The sequence below is a fragment of the Phallusia mammillata genome, chromosome 1 (genome assembly GCF_965637545.1).
Source record: "Phallusia mammillata chromosome 1, kaPhaMamm4.hap1.1, whole genome shotgun sequence".
NCBI lineage: Eukaryota > Metazoa > Chordata > Ascidiacea > Phlebobranchia > Ascidiidae > Phallusia > Phallusia mammillata.
In genome coordinates this window covers 15,746,926-15,768,705 of record NC_137252.1, presented here as the reverse complement: position 1 = coordinate 15,768,705, position 21,780 = coordinate 15,746,926, and the positions used below count along the sequence as shown (strand labels likewise).

Sequence of the window (21,780 nt, the reverse complement as noted above, 5' to 3'; positions counted from 1 at the left end):
GTATTAAAAATAGAAATACCAAAGAGTGTTTCTATACTCTTTGGTACGCATGATTGATTTCACAAAAAGTACCTTCGTCGCCTAACGTCAGTCTGAACTGCATACACGTTTTTTTTGTGGCTTTAGGCGAGTAGATTTAACTAAAGATCCTGTTTGTTTTGGAAGGACGGCTATGCCACCGATTACTGAAAAAGATGATATTCGGGTAACACTACTTTCGTTTGGTTTATAAAAAAGTTATTGTGTTTGTGTATGAAAATTGAAAATTGAAAATATATGCTGATTAGAGTTCTGACAGTAACTGCAGTTGACTGTTGTATTTAACGCATGTTTGCTGTTTTTTAAGGTTACTGGTGATGCTCCAGAACCAGAAGCAGATGAAACACAATCTTCAAAGCCAATTATTGGGATAATTTATCCCCCACCAGAAGTAAGAAACATTGTCGACAAAACTGCGAGTTTTGTTGGACGAAATGGACCAGAGTTTGAAGCGAGAATTCGCCAGAATGAAATTAACAATTCCAAGTTTAATTTTTTGAACAATAGTAAGTAAAACAAAAAAGACCTGTGTTAAATGAAAGTATTATTAAATGAAGTTTGTTTACTGCCACATGTGAAAATATTAAATATAAGCCCTAAATGTTTATCTGTGAAAGCAGGTTGCTTTTTAGTGCAATATAGACCAGTCTTATCATTAAATAATATATACTGAAAAGAATTGTATATTTTGCTCCTAAACATTATTTGTTTGAAAATAAGGAAAGTCAGTGTAACATAAAAACTGTTATGAGAACATTAACTGAAACTTGTGTTGTTTAATGCTATAGACATGTATATTGTTTTAGTCAGTAACTAGTAATTTTGTTTCAGATGACCCATATCATGCATATTATCGTCATAAAGTCAAGGAATTCATTGAAGGCAAAGCGAAAGAACCAAGTGTCCCCAAACCTGCTCTTCCCACTGTAAAGGTTAGTACCTTGATTTAGATTTGTCCTATCCTGAAGACCAGAAATGTAAATTGATCCTGAAAACAATTGTTGTGTGTATATCTAATCAAAAGACAAATATGTATCTGACTTTTAAGAGTTGTATTTTCTGCAGCCATCTGTAGCTGTTGTCCAAGAACAATTTGTCCCGAAAGACCCACCGGCGCAATATGAGTTTATTGCTGATCCACCTTCAATTGCTGCTTATGATTTGGATGTGGTGAGCAAAAGCTTTTTATCATCTATTTTGAATGTTATTTTTTAAAATTAATGTATATATAATATTGTGCTGTTTGACTGCTCAAAAGAGAAATCTTTGTTTGTAGGTGAGGCTCACAGCCCAGTTTGTTGCAAGAAATGGTCGAACATTTTTGACACAGCTGATGCAGCGAGAAGCCAAAAACTTTCAATTTGACTTTTTGCGGCCACAACATTCCTTGTTTCAGTATTTCACCAAGTTATGTGAGCAGTACAGCAAGGTATTGTTGGACAGTGATTTGCAGCAAGGTAATGCATTTAATTGTGTTTTCCAACTTATCAGATTCTTATTCCACCAAAAAGTACAATGGAGAAGCTAAAGAAAGAATTTGGAAACCCAAAGCTTATTTTAGATGATGTAAGTTTGTGGAATTATACTAGTCTACATTGAGAAAAGAATAATAAACTTAACCCTTGGTTATTTGTTGACAGGTGAAGTACAGAGTTGCTTGGACCAAACATGAGGAGAGAATTAAGCAGCGTGAACAGGCTGCGATTGAGAAGGAAAGACTGATGTATGCACAGATTGATTGGCATGATTTTGTGGTTGTTGAGACAGTTGACTTTCAAATGGAAGAAAGAGGTAAAAACTATAGCAAGCAAATTTGACATTGTCTTTCTTGAACTAGGGAGTCATCATATTTTAAAAATAAATAGTTGCATGTTTTTGGTCGATACATTTGTTTTGTGCAAACTCTGTTGTACATCTTTTTTTAGATATTCTTTTGTAAATACATAAGGATATGCATTATTTTTACACAAATAAAATATGTAGAGGGAATTTGGCAAGATTTTATAACTTAAGTATGGTATGTCATGCTAATTTGACTGAAACACAGTAGCTGGGCCTTTTGTACAACATCTACGTGATGATACACTGAAATAAATTAGAGACATTTTTTATTCACTTTCACTGTTTCTCATCTAGGTAACTTTCCTCGTCCTGTTACTGTGGATGAGTTGGGCACTCGTTTGCTCCAACAAGAGCGAATTGAGAAGTATGGAGAGGATGCAATGAAGCAAATTGAGGAGGAAAACAAGGAGCAGGTGGTGGAGAAGAAAGATGATGAAGGAAGAGAAGAACATCCACAGTTGGTTGACATGGATATGGAGGAGGTAAAGAAGTATATTTGTACATTGTCTAATAAAACACTGTGCCAAAATACAGTAACATGGTGGTGTTCTGATGTGTAGTAATAAAATATAGTTGAGACTTTATACATTGCATTAAAAGCACTCAACAAACTTTTAAGTGTATCAACTCGTGCTAGCTTCTTTAAGATTGACATGGCCCTAATTTGTGTTGGAAATGTTTGTTATCTCTACAAAAAGATAACAAAATGGCACAAAAAGAGCACATGGAAGACACTGTGTAATGTTTGTTTTTTTAAACATAATAGCATAAAAAAGACTTTCAATGCAATATGTTTCAGAGCTCTGAAGAAGAGGAAGAAGAAGAGGTAAAAGCACCAACCATGCGTCGCATCCAGCCCGCTCCTCCCATCAAGGCACCAATGCCTCCAATTCGAAGCAATGATGTTATCATTAGAAATTACAATCCCAAGTCCAAAAACGAAACCCCACAAGTTGTTAAGGTAAGACAATAAAAAAGTTTACTTGAGTTAACCACAAGGTGATAATAGACCTGGAAAAAAACTTCTAATTATTGGGATCGTTTTTTGTAGCCATCATCTGACAGTTACATGGTGTCTCCAATCACTGGAGAGAAAATCCCAGCAGGGAAGATGCAGGAGCATATGAGATATGGATTACTTGATCCCAACTGGAAGGAGCAGAAGAGAAAACAGATAATGGAAAGACAACAGGAGGAGGAAGTATTTGCTGCAGGTGAATGTTTTTTGATCTATGGGTTTCTTTTCCTCAGCACCTTTATAGTTGTTTAATGCATTTGGTTAACTAACATTTGTCTATAACTGGTGATTTCTGGAGATCAATGTGATTTAATTTGATCACACCCTTTTAGAATTCTCTTATTGATGTGGTTAGCTCAAATAAAAACGATTTAATTTTTCTATTTAGGAAGTGACATCGAGGCATCACTTAAGGGTCTGGCTGAGAGACGTACAGATATCTTTGGTGTAGAGGAAACAGGGATTGGAAAAAAAGTCGGGGAAGAGGAAGAACAACCAGACGACAAAGTTTGTTACTTTTCTGTGTTTTTTTTGCAATACTTTACATCAGCTATATAACACTGCAATTTTTTAGGTTGCATGGGATGGACATTCTAGTAGTGCAACTGCCACACAGCAGAAAGCCAAGTCAAATGTTACCATTGAAGAACAGTTGGAACATATTCAAAGAACACAGGGCATGCTGGTGGATGAAAAACTGGAAAAGATTGGACCAAAGGTTTGACTCACTTTCAAATGTTTTTAAAATAAAAACTGAAGTTTTGAATACGGTTGAATAAGTATGTGCCTTTTAATTTAGATTTGGCTGAATTATTTGTTTGTCAAAATGCATACTAGTGAAAAAAGTTGGTTGGCAACTTGGTAGTTAGCTTACTGTCCTATTCTGATTTCTGTATGCAGACCACTGATGACAAACCGAAGGAAGCACCAAAGTCAACACCACTCTCAACACCCCAATCTCAACCTGTGACTATTGTAACAACTCGACCACATGTCCAGGTTCAACCAGTGCAGCAACATGTATGTATTATACTGCTTTGGCTGTAAGACAAAAAAACAAGTGCTTAGCTTTAGGTTGTTTAGTGGCATAGGTTAGTGTGTGCAACCTGCAATATGTAGACCAAATGTCCGTTGAAAATATTGTGCAGGCTGTGGAGACATTTTGGATGAAATGTAGCCTGCTTAACTCTTTTAGTAGTTTTAGCAAGCGATTTCAGTTTATATTTTGTTTCCAAGCAGATCAAATAGAAATATTTTTTTCAACTAAAATGGTTTTGTGTGTTTATCGCCAGTTTTCTTAGCCACAAGAAAAAAGAGGCTGTTTTTCGTATTTGTAATCTTGATGTTTTGCAATTGCCTTGTAACCCTTGCTGTATGATCAGGTCCAACTAACACCAGTAGTGATGCGACCAGTTATTCCAGTTCAACAACCAAACCCAGTCCTGGTTGTTCAACAGCAAGTGCCAATGGTTCGCCCACAAGCTCAGCCACAATTGAGTAAGTATGCAAAAACACATGCTGCAGTTTTAACATACTTATACTGAGCTAAATATATACTATACTGAGATCCAATATGATACTGAAATCCCAACCCTAGTCGCAACTCAGACTTGGCACTTTAACTTGGCAAAAAAGTCATGGTTCAAACTCTAAACATGTTTGTCAAAATAGGGAAAATACGTTTAAAACAGTCAAATTTATAAAGTTTGTTATTTTTTTTGTAAAACTAAACAAAAATAAATTGTTTCCACCATTTTATTTAGTAACTACTTTTAAAGCCAATTTTTCATTTGTACAGTTGCAGTCCAGCGTCCGCAAATGATGATGCAGACACCAATGGTTCAAACTCGTATGATGCAACCCATGCACATGCACCAGATGATGGAAGGTGGACCACCACAAGCTAAACGAGCTCGCACTGAAGCTGACCTCATACCAGCAGCAGCCTTCCTTCAACAGAGCAAGTAAGTAAAAGAACTACATTTACCAAACATAATCTAAAACAAGCATGTACTTAAACTTACAGAATGGTTTAAGAGTTTTCAACAAATAAAAACACATGTTGTTAATATCCCAATAAAGTTGCTTTTTCCTTAGAATGTTGAGCTCAATAGAGAGTCAGTATATTAAATGAATTTTGACAATTCAATTGTACAACCAAATAACACAGACACAAATACTAAAATGTTTTTTCGTCGCAGTGGACCAGTTATGTTCCGTGTCCAATGTCCCAACAATCCCGACAAAGCTGAGTGGAAGTTACAAGGACAAACACTTACATTTACATTGCCACTTACTGATGAGGTAAATTTACATTTCAAGTTTAGTTTGTGACCATAACTTAATCTTTTGCAAAACACAACAACCCATAATTTGCAAAATGATTGAGGTACAGTACTTAAAGTGTTTGTTGTTTTGGTGAAATGTTCACTAAACGCAATGATTATTATTAAAGCATGCCACTCTAAATCCAAGCAAGTGTGTTATTAGTTAAAATATTTTTTCCGATTATTTGAAGTTATAAGAGTCAATCCCATCAATCTTTTGGGGTCGATTGCGGTGTGTTATATGCAACCTCTTCTTTTTTAGGTTTCTGTCATCAAAGCTAAAATCCATGAGGCCACTGGAATGCCTGCAGGAAAACAGAAACTCCAACTGGATGTAAGTTTCATCTAAATTTACCTGACTTTTCTGGATTGTTGGCCGTTTTTTGTCCACATTCATTGCTCTTTGATACATTTTTGTTTTTTGCTGTTTATTAGCAATGTAATAGTGTTATATTGAAAAAAAATACCACAGGATATTTGTGTGTTTTTGGTTTTTCTTATCCATTAGCTTAAAACTAATATTTATAAAACTTGATTTATCTATTTTCTGCACAGGGCCTCTTTATCAAGGATTCCAATTCACTTGCTTTCTACAATATGACGGGTGGTTCTATGATATCTTTGCAAGTGAAAGAGAGAGGAGGAAGAAAAAAATAATCTGGTTCAACACTTACGGATAAATATTACCCGCTGATAAACCAATTAATTTGGTATACTGTTGTGGACGTTTAAAATGTATTCAACTTGGTATCATTTGGAGTTGATTTTTGAAGTCAAGGAACTGATCCAATTATAGATTCTCTTTTTGGGTCAGAAATTGGGACTCAAAAAGTTCTTTCAATTTAATTTTGGTGCTGCTTACGATTTTGGATGAATGGACAAACGCTTCTGCTGTATATACTGCCATCTAAAGTCAATAAATAGATTGAACCAAATTTCTCTTGTTGTTTTCGTATACTCTACCACCAACATATATTCGTTGAGATTTTTTTATTGATAACATTTAATTGCCCGCTTATTATACTATGTACAAGATCGCGTGGGAAGATTTTAAATCCCGGTTCATTAAATTCAGGTGTTTTTACGGTCACTATAACCGCAAGTGAAATTGTTAAAATGAAGATCATAACGAAGTAAAACAACCTGAATATGGAAATTCGGGGGAAACCGGGACACAACAAGCAATACAAAGGGGGTAGGGGGTGATTAATTGCAGCGGGGAAAAGGGGGGCACACGAGATAGCGGTGTTTATCGAAAGCTGCGGAAGGCACTGTGATACATTTGCTGCTAGCATGAGGCAAGTGCACACAAAATTCACACACACAAATGCACGATCAAATGGATTTGTGATTGAAAGGAAGATAATAATACAAGGCCGGAGTGGCGGATTTCTAACTCGCTATGACGTACGAGCTTTTGCGTGACGTCATTTTTAGTACTTTTTAAATGATTGATGGATTCCGAATAAAGTCCTGAAAGGCACATTTTGAGTTAGGCTAAGTCGCAAGCAAGGAGATCACCAGGGGCAGTAGTTTATAACGGGGATGCGAGTTACACTTAAATGTTATTTCACACCAATATTGTTTTACACTCATCCTTACAACTATTGTTTGTATTTTTCATCCAATTACACGTTTTTTGATGATGTCGCTTTAAAACTTGATGCTTCTCATTTTAGCGGTTACAAACATGCGTGAAAACGTCACTTTGATGGTAAGTTACAACCGAAACAAAAAACACGATTTTTACTGTATCATTAAACGGGAAGAGAGTGCCTGAAAACACTATGATCGAAACGCATACGCGATACAAATCTACGGCAGAAAAACACGAGAAACAAAGGGTGCAGCATTTTATATCTTCATGCAGACCAAACTTGTCTTTATTGATATCTTTTGAGGCCAAAACAATACAGCCCCTCGCAAACACGCGACCGAGTGCGAAATGCGGACGATGTCTACAGATCAGATTCGCCATAGAGGGCAGTAGAGAAACTCTGATAGTCGAGGGCATTGGGTGGGGCGTCGGCGCTGTTGTAACTCGACATTCTGGAGATGCAGTACTCAGCTTGGTCGGGTGGCAACTCGCGACGAAGCTCATCAGCGGTAATGTAAGGCTACGGAAAATGCAAGTGGTTAAACATACGGAAGTCTTTCTTTCGATTTCATGGATCCAATTTTACAAATGTTGGTTTTTATATTGATGAATATTGTCAAAATGGGATTACTTACTTTATCGCCAGCCAAGATCCGGAAAGACTCGATGACCTGTTCGGCGGTATCGGAATCGGTACTTTCCCGTGTCATGAATTCGATGAAACTTTGGAAGGTGACGGTTCCAGTTCCAGTCGGGTCGACAAGAGCCATAATACGCTGGAACTCCGCTTCGCCCTTGTGCGGATAAAATACGGTTAAAACTGTCGTTTGGTGGCGCAAGCAAGCTATTATTTAATGAAAACTAACAAACGCACGTTAAATAACACTTATTAAACATTTCGGCTATTTTAAGATAATGTGTAAATTACTGATGATATAATTCGTATTTAATTATCTATTTGTAAAAAGCAACAAGTATTAGGTTAAGTCAACCAATGCTACATGACATTGTTAGTTTTGTTTCATTAAAATATTAATAGCACTAGATTAGACACAGTTAGGTTAAGCCTGTTAATGTACAACATCACTTTTATCACAAACAAGGTAAAACAAGATACAGATGGAAGTAAAGGAAAAAATAGGTCAATGAGAAAGAGGTGCTTTTAAAGATTTTTTAATGTGGGCTAAAATTCCGAATATTTTAGAATAATATAGAATAACTTTAAAGATTAAAAAGAAAAAGAGAGAAAATAGTTACCAGGCGATAACCCATTGAGATAAGGACAGCTGCAAAGTCATCGGGTTCGAGAGAACCCTTTCGCTTCTAAGAAAAGAAGGCAGGTAAAGAGAAATGAGAAGAAAAAGGCAAACAGGTTTCGTGTGGAATGCCAAGGCGAATTGTGGAGTAAACGAACTACGAAATGGAATGCAATCACCACGATTGCTTATAGGGAAGAGCCCAACATTACAGTTGGTATAAGACCGCAGCGGGCAAGTTCACACACATGCACTTTTTGTACCCCTAAACGTTTCGGACTTTATAAAGACAATTTTGATTTTTTTTATCCATTTTTGTTGTGCAGATTTTTTTTAAAGAGAAATTCGAGGACCCTTCTCCCCTAAAAAATGTTTACTCGTGTATTTCTTGGCATTCCATACGCTGATGCGGCGCGCGTTGCTCGCGAAATGCGCGGAGGCTGGTGCCCACTTTTGGGGCGTTACCTTTTCCGTTTTCCTGTCGACCTCGTAACCGAGGGAGGTAAGGCAGCCGTTGAACTCATCACCGTTAAGTAGACCCGATTGGTCCTGTTGGCAGCGGGGTGCAGGCGGGGAGGCATGCAAGAAAAACACGCAAGGCGACGCCGAAAGTTAGTCATGGCCAATAGACAAAATTCACACACACACTGAGGCAGGCTAAGGCATGACAGGCAAACACAGCAGTAAGTCGTGTTAGGACTGAGGCAAAAGCATGTAGTCGGGTTGGTTGGGCAAACGCGTGTAGTTTTTAAATCAGGTAAATTTGAAACCTAAAAAGCGATATACACTCTTTCAACAGCAGCGTCTTGCTGTATAAGGATAGAGTCATATGCGGAAGCCAAGTTTGCATAGTGATTTTAATGCGGAAGCCTCTTGTGATGCCATAGAGCGAGACTCGACTCAATTTCCGCGCACACTAAACAAAACAAACGCTCGGTACTTAACAAACACAGCGTTTACGAAACCAACCCGAAACTGATGCTGTGATATAGACAGTGAAGTAACCAGCATTACGAGGCATGCCAACTAATTACGTAGCTTCAAGGCTGAGGGAGGGGTTACGAGTGTAGGGGTTGCCCCCTAGGAGGTCGAGCTACCTGCTGTGTGTCAGGGGTCACATCAAACCCTTGAATGATTAGGCAACCTCGAAAGTTTTCAGGAGTCATCATACCGTTGTGATCCTGTGTAGGGCATATCAGGGTGCCAAATAATATGTTACTTGAGCGGGTGGTTGGCAAACTTATACTGATATAGAGGTTTTTTTAACCAAAGTTATTGAAAAAGTGAAATGAGTGCCATGGATGTGTTTTACACAATTCTTGTAACATTTCAAATTCGAATGCATGCAATAACGCCCAATTCGTCTTAAAGTCAATCTTACATAACAAACTCTGTTTTAAAGACAATAAAAGCAAAATCTATCACATGCATTTTTGTGACGTGTACAAATTTTATCAGCATGTTTAAATTACTTATTTGAATAAAGGCAGTGCGTTTTACTGAGTTAAGTTAAAAAATACACACTGCCTGAACAAACAACTAACTCATTACTTGGTAAAAAATATGGCTGATTTAATTTTTTACGCCAACGGTGTAAGACCACAAACAATCCCCCCAACAATTCACAAATTTTTAACAAATTCAAAACAGCTTCAAACTTAACGCTACGTACCCGGTCAAAGTGGTTAAAGGATGATCTGAACTCGTTCATTTGATCTTGTGTGAGTCCCTTGGCATCTCGCATCAGAATCTGGTTCTCAACCTCATTGATTGTGGTAGCAATAGTGGCTTTAAGCTGTTCGAAGCCCACTCTGATGTGTTCCATTGTGTACTTGCTGTGGTCGTTGCCAAACACCAACTCTCCCTGGCAAGCCTATGGGAAAAAAAAAAAAAAATGTTGAGATCAGGCAAAGTCGTCAGAATCATATAGGGTTGAAAGCATTGTTATTAACCCCATAGGCACCCCAGGATTAGAAAAGTCTATTTAGAATGTAAATCCAAGTCGCTAAACCACTTATTTTTTTAAATTTTACAACAAGTGTAAAAAAACTTTTTGGTTTAAAAAAACTTTTTGGTCAAACACAAACAAGACAAAGAAAAAAGTTTTAGTCTTAAACGTTGAGTTTGTGGCAAAAATAATATCAGCAAACTCGATAACAGTCTGATCCATACAACACTAATCACCTGGTGATAACCTTCAAGTTCATCAACTTTGGGCTGTCGTTCTTCCACCATACGTCTGAAACCCAACAATTCCTCATGGACTTGTTCAAGGGATCCTTTCATTTCAAGGGCCACTTTGGTCAAGTCCTGGTGACAACAGACAACATATTATTACAAAGAATGTAGTGTGAACAATTAAATAGCAAAAAACTGTGCTTACAACGTTGGCCGCAGTAAACCAATCTCCAAGTTCATTTGCGAGGGTTCCAAATTGTAGGCGAAGTCGTTCGTGGGTTTGTTGCTTAGCAAACTCCTGCTGAAGCAGACGGTCACGTACTGGACCCATATCCTGAATCTTGTTCCATTTCTGATCGAGCTCCTGCAGGAAATCAGTTACAAGTTCACAAACAATTGACACTTAAAACCCAAACTCAAGGGCATATGCAGAAAATGATTGTCTTGGATGCATCGGATGCACTAATTTTTGACGATATTTTAAGCAACGGAAAATATTTGCATATGCAATCTTCCACCTAAACTCATATGTGGTATAAGCCAACCCAAACTGGTGATTGTTCTATAATGCTTTGTAGCTCCAGTGATTTCTACCTGGTGGTCCATGATGACTTTTTGTGTGGTCCACAGGACGTTAAATATATTTTAGTTATATTGTAAATAGGCGAGTTGCATATAATTCATTGAATATTCAGTACAAAAAAAGCTTATCCAAGTTATTGGACACTTGTTGTTATCTGTCTATAAAATTAAATTATGTATTGAAAGAAGCCAACATGCTTTTTGTGGATGCTTATCCTAAATTAACAATCGACTGGTCCACGATGTTTATTTTATTGAACTGGTGGTCCATGGCCTGAAGCGAGTTGAGAACCACTGGTCTAGGGAAAACAATGTAACAGTACCTCAGGTGTTATGGAAGTGTAAATGTTGACTGTGGTTGCTGGTTTCAAGCTGTACTGGCGTTGTATCTTTTTGATGTTTTCATCAATCGCCAGAATGCTTTCCTTCTCCTTTTGAGCTTGTGGCATTGTAGACTTAAACTTCTCGTGCGACTCTATCAGGTTCTAAACAAAAAGATGAAACACATAATATTTTATTCGGCTTGCTTATACACTACAGTGATACAATGTTTTTACATTTCAACAGTGACAAGGCCATTTTAGATCAATAATGTTTGTTTGCGGTTGAAAAAAAATCTTTGATTAATACAAACTGCAAATACATTGTACAAAATCAGCTTTCATGCTAGTTGTCATACTTTTACTTCAGTTTTGCTTTTGCCGTGAGATCAATTAAAGGTAAAGCTTAAGGCAGAAACAGAGTTGCAATAAGGAAAATAACCCTATTAAAGCTTATTAACTGCCTGATGAAACTGGGTATCAGGCCAACCCTAAACAAATCATCTCTGCTGATAATACTGAGTACATTTCTATGATGAAAAGCATCCTTTTTCAACAAGGCAGTACGGCAAATTAATCTTTCAGTGGAAAAGAGTCATAATATTTCAACCTATTCTGTCACTTACCCTAATTTCCTCAATGGTGTGAACAATAAACATGTCTTCTAAGTCCTCCATTGCACCTTCCATCCAGTTGTTGAAAGGAGCAGCCCGCTTGGCAAATTCAAGATGTTGTTGTTCCAAAGATTCCAAAATTTGTTCCATATTCTACATAGGAAAAAAGGTGTTTAAAAAAGGTTTTATTAAACCTTCCATATGTTAGGGCCAAATTAAAACATGATCCTTTATTTATTGCTTAATCTTTTTTAACAACATGATTTATGACTTAAGCTTGTGGTATTCATTGGTTGAGTTTTTGGTGACTCATGATTATACAGTATACTTTTTAGTACACACAGTTAATTATGCAGTTCAAATTTTTATTCTAACTGTTTTTCAGCAAGAGCTATAACAAGGTACACCTTTTTTGAAGAAGTATGATACTATTGTAAATGTGTTTCCTTACCTCCAAGGCACTTAGTCTTGCATGGGTGGAAGTTCCCAAGACATCCCAGTGATCACAAATAGCTTCACAGCGTGCATTAACAACGTTTGAATCATGATAATTCAACTGGCTGCAAGGTGAACATTTAAGTTATTGCATGCATGTAGTAATATGAAGGAAAAATATCAGTACTTTTTTACCTTTGCACATTTAATTTTTTGTTGTATGTTTAAATGGTATTATGTAAGTCAACATTTTACACAACGTCAGTCTCAATTGATTATGATATCCGATAATACCTATTTAATTTACTAGACTACAGGTGAATTAGATGCGAGCTGCTATCTCATAAGGAAGTATGTTTCAGTCACGTGAACTAACCGAAAATAAACTAAAACAATATTAGCATATTGATCCATTCCATTAAGCATTTCTAACAATAAGCTTAAACTCATTATGGAAATTTGATAAATGCATCACATGGACATTATAAACTTATAAAAATCAATGCATCAAAATTTACAACTATTTCCTTTTGTTCATGCTTAGATAACCACCCAGACAATAAACTTACTTTAATTCTGTAGCAATGGTGGCAATTTGTTCAACTCTGTCTTGATGGGCTGCAAGATCACTCTCAAAGGCTTCATGTTTTTTCATCAAAGCCTAAAAACAATTAACAGATAAAAAACAATCAAACAGGAACCAATAATCTTTTAGGCCTGACACCATATTTACAGTGGTAAATTCTTGTAACTTAAAGTTTAATATTAATCTTTGCATAAAATGTGTACAAAAATATTTGGTGATTTTTTCAATTTAATTCATGTCAAATGTCTTACCTTTAATTCCATGAGGGTACATCCTTTGTAATCATCACTCAAAAGCATCTCATTCTTGCCTTTGGCCCATGCCTCGTGGATACCAGCTTTGTGGTAAAATTTCTTTGCAAGATGGTCCAATCGTTCAAGTCTGATGGAATAACACAACACAGGTGAAAGATTGAAGATGTTTTAATTAAATGTGAAATATTCAATTCTGAAGTATTAAAATAATTATATTTTATTGATAAACTATGTATGTGTTCAAAATCAAAATTAAGATAATAAATAAAGATTGAACAGGCATGTACTTTAAAAAATATTTTTACCTTCGCATTTCTGAGATCAACCATTCCTCGTAGCCTTTTTCAGCACCTTCCAGCCCTTTCCATGCATTTGAAATATCTGATACCAATTTTCCTTCAGATGGCATAAAAGCTGGGCGATTGCTTAAACGAAGTTTGGTCTGAAGGGTATTGTATGCTGATTCCAGTTTTCCTTTGTCATCAGTCTGTACAAAAATGTTTGTTTGTTTGTTGAAAAACAGATAGGAAAACTGTAAAATCTCAGATTCTGCATTTTTTCCAGCTTTTCGCTGCACTGTGCAAACAGAATGTCCAATTCAAACTTGCTGTCAGCAGGTTTTTACTACTCTTGTTTATACTTTACTGTTTACTGTATACCTTGTGTATGATTTTTAGTGCTGTTTGTTGTTTTTAGATACCAAAGATGCCTATTATGAAATTTCTATATCTTGAAAAAACAATGGATGAAAGTTTTTAGTCTGTTATTATATGCCACTGCTGCCCCCATCTCTCATACTGAGTCCCCGGTGACCCGTAATTATATAAAATACTACAAATTTTAAGATAAAAAAGTTGCTATTTATTGTTTAGAAATAGTGCTAAACATATGCAGCTTAAGGAGAAACGTATTGTGATTGAACATGTACATTACCTTCGGTGGTTTCTGGTAACGTCTGTAGTCTCGGAAATCATCCAGTTTCTTCTGCACTCCTTCCATTGTATTGTCTGTGGTTCGATCTTCCAACCATGGACGCATTCTTGCAATCCACTCCAACAACTTTACAAATAAAGCAATACCATAAACTACTGGTCACAGCAGCATAAGATTTTATTGGTAAACTGTCCGATTATGAATGCAATGTACAGCAAACCTCAGTTTAACCAGATTCATTTATTTTTTGGCTAATTTGGACAAAACTTGAGGTGCAAATAATTTGTAATGTGGTAAGGACTGAACTAATCAACATCGGTTAATCAGGATCTTTGCCTAATCCAGACAAACCTTTTGGTCCAAATAGGTTCTTTAGATTAACTGAGGTTTGCAGTTTGTCCAGAAAATTTGAATAAAAGTCTTGTTGTTTAAAATACTTTTTGCCACAAGTTGCCACACTTACATCTGAAGCCAATCGCTCATACTCATCCATAAGTCTTTCATTGTCCTGGTTCACCCCAAGTACTTTCAAGATTCGATTGGCAGCAGTTTCAGCCTAATTCCATGAAAAGTCATAAAAGTTAAATGTTTATTACATACAACACAAAAAAGCAAACAGTTATAAAAAGTCTAGTCATTTTCGTCAAGTATTATTTATTGCTATTTTAGCCAAAATATATGTTTCTATAGAAACTTGAGAAAAAAACACACTTTTATTTCAAAATATACACAAAAGTTTAGCAGCACTACAAAACACACACTTTAAAAGCACATGAGAAAAGAATGCAAGAGTGGTTTACAGGAAAGTGAGAAACAGCAAAGATTGAAGCTTTACCTTATCGTTACCAGAGAAAGCATGGTAAAAAGCGGCAACATAAGTCATAATTGAGCGTTCGTCAGGTTTAGCCATGTCACAAATGTCTGGTGACGAGGAAAGGTGACATGAGACGAAGATGTAAATGAAGGATGACAGGTGACAGAAAAAAGAAAAAGAAAAGGAAAAAAATAAATTAATGCATGATAAGATTATGTACAGGTAGTTGAATAAAAAGATGTTACAAGGCTTTATCATAGAAGGCAGCTGTTTAAGCAAATGAAGCCTTGGGAAATGGTCATGTCGTTCAGTGAAATGATTAGGATTTCGTCAATTTTTTCCAGGTTATGTGCAGTTTACCTCATGTCATTTATAGTCTACCCATCAATACTGCTGATTGCACATTACATGCCCACTCAGATATGTTCCAAAAACATAACATGCTGGCTTTCTGAGGCTGCTAGGGGTGTCCTGTGACATCTTTATGCCACAAGGTCATTTGTTTGATGCTCAACAGGCATGTGATAATTCAGTTGATGACACTTATTGCGGATATATTTTTACACATGATAAATATATTGTTTAGATAAACACAGGATAAATACATTCATTTCAGAAAATTTCATATTTTAACTCCACTTTTGCTTGTAAATTGTATACATGTTTTTGAACTAGGGTGAGCTTAGTTCACAGAGATTCTCCACAAAAATTTATAGAGGTTTGTGATGGGCGGGTCTGTTTGAAGAGATTTATTTACATTCAATGGTTTTGAAAATGAAAAGTAAGTGAAGAGTGAGTTCATCCCGCCAACGACAATGACAAGTAAACAAACTTAGGCACCGGTTTTTGATCGGCAAAGGCATGATAGAAGCAAGAAACATAAGTCATGACAGACTTTTCATCTGGGTATGGAATTTCAGACATTTCTGCAAGAGCAAAATTGCCATAGCTGAAATTCTACTTGAATTTTTTTTACCAACAAATTTGTATAAAAGGCATTTTTAAGTTGTACATGGGACTATGAGTGATGTGGCTTATAATATATAATAGTTTGCAACATATATCAGTTATCACATATCAGGGAAATGAGCTTTGCCTGTGGCAGTTATAATGTTAAAGGATAGATAAATCTAAGGTGTGACAGTTTGGATAAATAAAATTAGGAACAGAAAGAGAGTGAAAAGGTTTGTCAGGAGAAGGTAGCCAAGAAGGAAGGAAAGTTTTGCTTTTAAAGGAAAACTTGTTCATTTTTTGGCCAAATACCTTCTTGGCTCCAGAAAATGCATGGTAGTAACATGACACATATGTCATTACAGCTCTCTCGTCAGGCTTAGCCATATCAACCAGTTCTGTTTTAAAATGACACATTGTTTTATTTCTGGCCAATCACTGTGGCTGACAACGTGATGACACATTGTTGACAACAAAATGTGTTTTGTGTCCTAAAACATTACTGATAACATTGGTTAGATTTAACGCAATTAAACTGCAAATCTCTAAGCTGAACTACAAGCTTACCCTGGGCGTCCAACATTTGAGGAATATCCAAATGTTTTTCTGCCACTTCAAATGCAGTTTGAAGGTTGGTCAGGGGGTCGTCCTTGTAAAAATATAATATGTTGTTACAAGATGCGGTGAAAAAATATTGAATCTTATTACATTTTTAGAATATATACATAGGAATTATGTTTCTCCTTTACAACTACTTCTTACCTTGCGAAGTTTGTCATAATCAATAAGGTCTGGCCTATGTCTATGAATGAGAGCACAGAAGGCAAGACCATCTTTCCAACTGCAAAGTTACATTATTGGTTATTTGTTGTGATAGAAAATAGCACAAATTTAAGGTTTACAATTGTCTAAAATTCTCCCAACTAAGCAAACAATACAGGGCCACAAAAATCAATAATTTTACCAAAACACCTAAATAAAAAATGTTACCTCATATGGAAGTTCTGAACATTAACATTCTTGTAAGGTGCAGTTTTACGTTGACACCACAGAAGTAGACCTTCTTTGGCAGAAGACTCTGCAAAATAACACAACAATAGGTTAAACTTTCAGATATGAATTTGTAAATTTTATTTTTTAATTTATGCAGAATAAATTTAAATGACACTTAGGTTATAGACTATGTTTTAAAATGGCAACCATTTTTTAGGCACATATATATACTTTTTGGGCAACAGCATGTTAATGAGATATTTGTGTTTATGGGCTGTTAATGCATGCAGCGCGTATAAGGAAATACTATGCCGGAAGAGTGGGTGCCCATACATCCTATGCAAGGCAGCTGTAGACATCCAGACAAGAGTTTATAAGCAACAGAAAAACATCTTGAAGCTGCCTTAAATACAAAGACTAGACTTCCTTTTTTGCTTGAAATCAAAGGTAGGACACATTGAACAACACTTTGTTGTCAGTCAAGCAAAAATATTTCGTATACATTATGGTCAACATACCTTCAACAGAGATGTCTTGGATAGCAAAACGCAAGATGATGGTCCAGATCATACCAAGAGTCATCTTGGCATTACCATCAACGATTTCTACAAAAAAACAATAAAATGTGATTTTTATAGCTATTTAAAGCAGTGTACCACTGAAAAAGAATAACTAATATATATATACACACACAAGTTAACATGTACAGAAAATTTGTCCTTCATTTGTTTGTTAATGTTTTGTTTTTGTGTGTGCCTTATTTAAATAGCATTAAGTAAAAAACAAAAAAAATATTTTGCCCAGAGTAAAAAAATGCTGATAAAAGGTCAACCAAAAATACAAAGATGTATTGCTTTGTTTGAATAAAACCATTTTTTAACCAGAAGGCATATATTTACCGAGCAATTCAGAGTTATAAAAATAGCAAATATATACCTTGCAAGGTGGGTTACACAAACAAACACACTGGTTAGTGGATACTATTACAAAATCGTTACCATTCACATTACAATGGGTGTTTTTTGACCTATTTCTACATGTATTTAAAGTAAAGTTGTATAAACCATCAGCATTTTAACCTCACAGATTTTACAAACCTTCTGCGCCGATGGAAACCAGCCTTACTCCTTTGCTTGCAATGAAGTCCAAGGCTTTGTTGACATTAGCAATCTTGTGGAATCGCATTTTGCCACGGTCAGGTTTCGGCAGACGTTCACCAGATATGACCTTGTAAAACAAACAGTTATCGTTAAATGCCCAAAAAAAAGCTTACATTCTAAAACAACAAATGAGATATCTAATACAATCAATAAACACAGCTATTATTTCAGTGCTGTATATGTTAATATAGTTGTTTTGGAAACTGGTCTTTAGTTCAGCTAAATGTATTTTAACTGTTTAAACCGAAAGCAGTGTTTGTAAAATGCTTAATAGTTCATATAAGGCTAACTGCAAATAATAGTGACCCCTTTTGTACATTGAGTCACCAAGACTTACAAACAAACAAATTGTGTGATATTATCAGTTTACAAATTTCCTACCTCAAGCAGAAGCATAAGTTTGAGTCCATTTCTAAAGTCATCTTCAATTGTGTCAATTGATGTACCCGCCTTCCTCAAATGTGAATTGCACCAAGCTGTGAAAGTCTGTAAACATTTGAAAAATAAATTCTGATTAACAAAAAGTGCAGTAAGCATAACAAGACAGCTGGTCTACATTTTACAACATGAATTTAATTTCACAAATTTATGTCAGCAATGAAATATTAAATGAACTGGTAGCAAAATCTTAGGGGAATTTGAAAATTAGGGTAACAGAAAAAAACTATGTATTGTTTAGCCCTCTTTTCAATTCTACACCCACATAGGTTTCAATACATCATACATACAGGCAGGGATTTTATGCTGAAAATGTATATCTAAGGGTATATATACATAATAGTGTGTGGCATGTACATAGGCAATAAAACTGCTTGGTAAAGCATTTTAAGATTACTGAGTAGTGAGTACTAACAGGATTTCCTTAGGAAAGGTAATGTATTTGGCCTCCATATTCTTTTGAACTTTGAAGTACCCACCCTATTTGCAATTGGGGTTTACAATAACTTGAACCGGTAATAAGGGGGAACCCCAAGTTGCTAAATACAAAATGGATTTTCCCAGCGACCTATAAAAGGAAGCTGAATGCTAATGTGCATATCCTTTGGATTAAAAACGCAATGCGAAAATTGCAGAAGCAGTCAATTATCGAGTATATAATTGCTTGGTGACATCAACAACCGGTACACGTAGACGCTTCCGAAGGCAATCTTTAACTCAAGTTACGAGCGTGCATGCATCCACGTCTGCCGCGAGGCATGGCAATGACGACTACAGACTGAACTTGTAAAGGTAAGACGGCATAATAAACCGCCAAAGGCTTGCAGCTAATTGTTCGTGCCCTGCAGTTATCATGTTAAAATGTGTCCCACGGGATCAACGTGTAAATATGAACTACTTAAAACATGAACCCGTTTCACCTCGAGTAAAGGAGGTGTGGACATACGAAATCAGGCGGAACGGTATGACGCAGGGACTGCACGTCGTTACTCCAATTGCGGAAATATTTCAGAAATCGCTTGCCTTATCCAGGCGAGTAAGCACACAAACGCAACCAACGATAACAATCTTGCTAATAGGCCACTGCTGTGTATTATATGATTTTCCAGGGTTTAGCTTAATGAGTCTACACAGCGATTAGGCAGATTAAACTTACTTACAGTAATTGCATTTTCGCCCCAGTGTTCAAATAACAAATTTCAAATAAGACCAATTATGCATTTTCCACATATTGTTCACAAAAAATCAATCAAAAAACCCCCAGGCACAGGCATTTACATTACGTTACATTAAGTAAATTGCGTTACAGTAAGACTGGAGCGAAAGGCTGCGAAACATCTACAATAGTAACATGAATGCAATTTGCCCGATAACATTCATAGGTGCCTATTTTGTGGTGGTGGGCACTCCAACAAAATGCGATTCGGTCGCTGGTGAGATCTATCTCTTCACCCGTGCTTACTGAACACACAACGGCATTTCGGAGCCTGCTACACAAAGGCGGAGCGGAGCAAGCAAAGAGACGGAAGGAGCAGGGCATGTAATACGGCTCGCCGATTCACTGCCCTTTTATAGACAAACAAGAAGCTTCGCGCCAAACGCTTAAACCGACAACAAGGTTCGAAATGAGTGCGCTATGTTAAACAGTACCGGTTTTAATCTGACAATAAAGGCCGATTTGATTACGTAAACAACACCATATTTAAGTGTGTAATCTGTTGAACAGACATAGGAAACCTTGTCCAGTCAAGCTGTTGTTTTTAACAAATTGAATCCAAGTTGACAAATTCGATCTACCAAGTGATTACATATTTCACACAAATTTGGACATTGCTCTTGCAAATTTCAAAAGCGGCCCTTAAACAAATTTTGCGCACATAGTGTTTCGAAAGGTTAAACAATTTGTTGTAATTCATTTCGCGCCCTGCGCACACACCGGCCACGCTTTTCTCCGCCGCGGATGAAGGCAAGAGAACGTGGGCCGGCCGGTCCAGTCACCTACCTAAAATCCAAATAATCTGGCGACCTAAATTCTGGAGCCGAATTCCAAATGGGCCGGTTTCATTTGTTGACCAAAATCATCAGTGATAGTGAGAGCAGAACTAAAGGACGCGCCCAACGCGTACACACAGGCAGTGGGGCATAAAATGCGCGCGCGGCATTGACACGCATGAATGTAGTTAAATCAGTGTGCTACAGGTACTTGGACCGCACTGACAAGACGCGGTTATGAGATCTCGAAACTCATCTTCCCTTATTCATACCGATAGCCCTGAGTTTGCCTGTTGGCTGAACGAGTATGGGTAAGTTATTAACGACAGACGCACGTTTAAACTGCGTAACATTGCCTCATAAAAATTCCGCGCCGCCTTAAAAGGTCGATGTCATCATTTAGGACGATTGGGGAGAAATGGTTACAACCTTTTTTTCGGTTAACCGGCCTTCAGCGCATTCATACAATGTACATACATAGGGCAGAAAACCACACAGGCGCTTAACCAGGGTAGAATATGGCAAATTTATAAACAAAGTATATCAACGTCCGCCTCTGTCCACCCCCTCGGCCAAATATAGGACATGATCAAAACACGATTTATGACTTGATCAAGACCAAGCCGTTGTGACGTAAAGTACACAGAACTGTGAGCTTACTTTTCGCTGCTGTCGTTCCCATGCTGGATCAAGAAGTCCTTCTCTATCCCAACCCTCTTCCTGCTGCATATAATCTTCTGTTTGTTGTTCCATCGTATTTGTTCAGGTTTACAACAGGCCACGGTGGTGTAAACGCAGGTGTGTCAACTCTTACGAACTGTTTTACTTACAACACTGGTGTCCTAAAAATAGATTCAGAATAGTCAAATTGTCTGACACTCAGTTTACACAGTATTTTCCGTTGCATCGTTTACGTTGGTCGCTCAGTAGAGCTTTACAAAGTTTCGAGGGAGCTCCGTTCAGTCAACCCCGGCAAAGGTTTAAGGGAGTCTAACCGATCAAAAACGTTCACATACAAATAAGTTCAATGTAGATTTTACGACGAGCTAAAATAATTGTGACACAATACACAAAACTTGCCAAAATACGCTGATCGTGTACACGTTATACTGGCAGTCAACCTTTTAAGTGACACTCTTTAAACTGTACAGGTTAAACGCTTTGAGCTTTTGCAGGTTAGAGAGTAAAATGGCAACATGTTCTTGTTCGGCTAGTTGTCGTATCTGTGGTAACGTTACCTAACATTATAACTGTTCCATGAGAGAATCCAATCTAACTGTCCAAAACGTACTGAAAGTTGCTTTGCTAGAAATCCAATCTAATCATCCGCATGTCCGATACTGCTGTCTGTTCATACGATAAACATAGCGGTCTCACAACTTCGCAAAGCGACACAACTGCAGACGAAAGAACTCTATGCGGTAATGTGTATGCGCCGGTCTGGTCGAACT

General features: G+C 36.9%; 2 protein-coding genes across 5 annotated transcripts; one reads left to right on the top strand and one right to left on the bottom strand.

Annotated features, from left to right (window-relative positions):
* The first annotated feature begins 67 nt into the window (after nucleotides 1-67).
* On the top strand, nucleotides 68-6,161 carry LOC145227920 (splicing factor 3A subunit 1-like). The gene is made up of 18 exons (XM_080092884.1): nucleotides 68-205; nucleotides 347-545; nucleotides 871-971; nucleotides 1,105-1,209; nucleotides 1,316-1,468; nucleotides 1,531-1,605; nucleotides 1,680-1,830; nucleotides 2,176-2,363; nucleotides 2,681-2,842; nucleotides 2,933-3,095; nucleotides 3,288-3,406; nucleotides 3,474-3,617; nucleotides 3,800-3,919; nucleotides 4,282-4,396; nucleotides 4,698-4,863; nucleotides 5,101-5,203; nucleotides 5,489-5,560; nucleotides 5,782-6,161. The coding sequence occupies exons 1-18, from the start codon at nucleotides 173-175 to the stop codon at nucleotides 5,881-5,883; spliced, it is 2,271 nt and encodes a 756-aa protein (XP_079949010.1). The 5' UTR covers nucleotides 68-172; the 3' UTR covers nucleotides 5,884-6,161.
* Nucleotides 6,162-6,201: 40 nt separating this feature from the next.
* On the bottom strand, nucleotides 6,202-21,194 carry LOC145227901 (alpha-actinin-1-like). 4 transcript variants are annotated; one of them, XM_080092859.1, is made up of 22 exons: nucleotides 20,990-21,194; nucleotides 18,281-18,385; nucleotides 17,837-17,966; nucleotides 17,258-17,344; nucleotides 16,737-16,824; nucleotides 16,509-16,587; nucleotides 16,314-16,395; nucleotides 16,059-16,144; nucleotides 14,445-14,537; nucleotides 13,982-14,107; nucleotides 13,354-13,535; nucleotides 13,046-13,175; nucleotides 12,778-12,869; nucleotides 12,225-12,333; nucleotides 11,786-11,926; nucleotides 11,163-11,324; nucleotides 10,463-10,621; nucleotides 10,264-10,389; nucleotides 9,752-9,952; nucleotides 9,177-9,260; nucleotides 7,459-7,617; nucleotides 6,202-7,343 (listed from the first exon to the last, which is right to left on the bottom strand). In XM_080092859.1, exons 1-22 carry the CDS (start codon nucleotides 21,080-21,082, stop codon nucleotides 7,185-7,187), a joined length of 2,673 nt encoding a protein of 890 aa, XP_079948985.1. In that variant the 5' UTR covers nucleotides 21,083-21,194; the 3' UTR covers nucleotides 6,202-7,184. The 4 variants fall into 4 exon arrangements, with proteins under 4 accessions (XP_079948985.1, XP_079948979.1, XP_079948991.1 ...); XM_080092853.1 differs by lacking the exon at nucleotides 9,177-9,260 and adding an exon at nucleotides 8,545-8,628; XM_080092865.1 differs by lacking the exon at nucleotides 9,177-9,260 and adding an exon at nucleotides 8,081-8,146.
* Nucleotides 21,195-21,780: the final 586 nt, after the last annotated feature.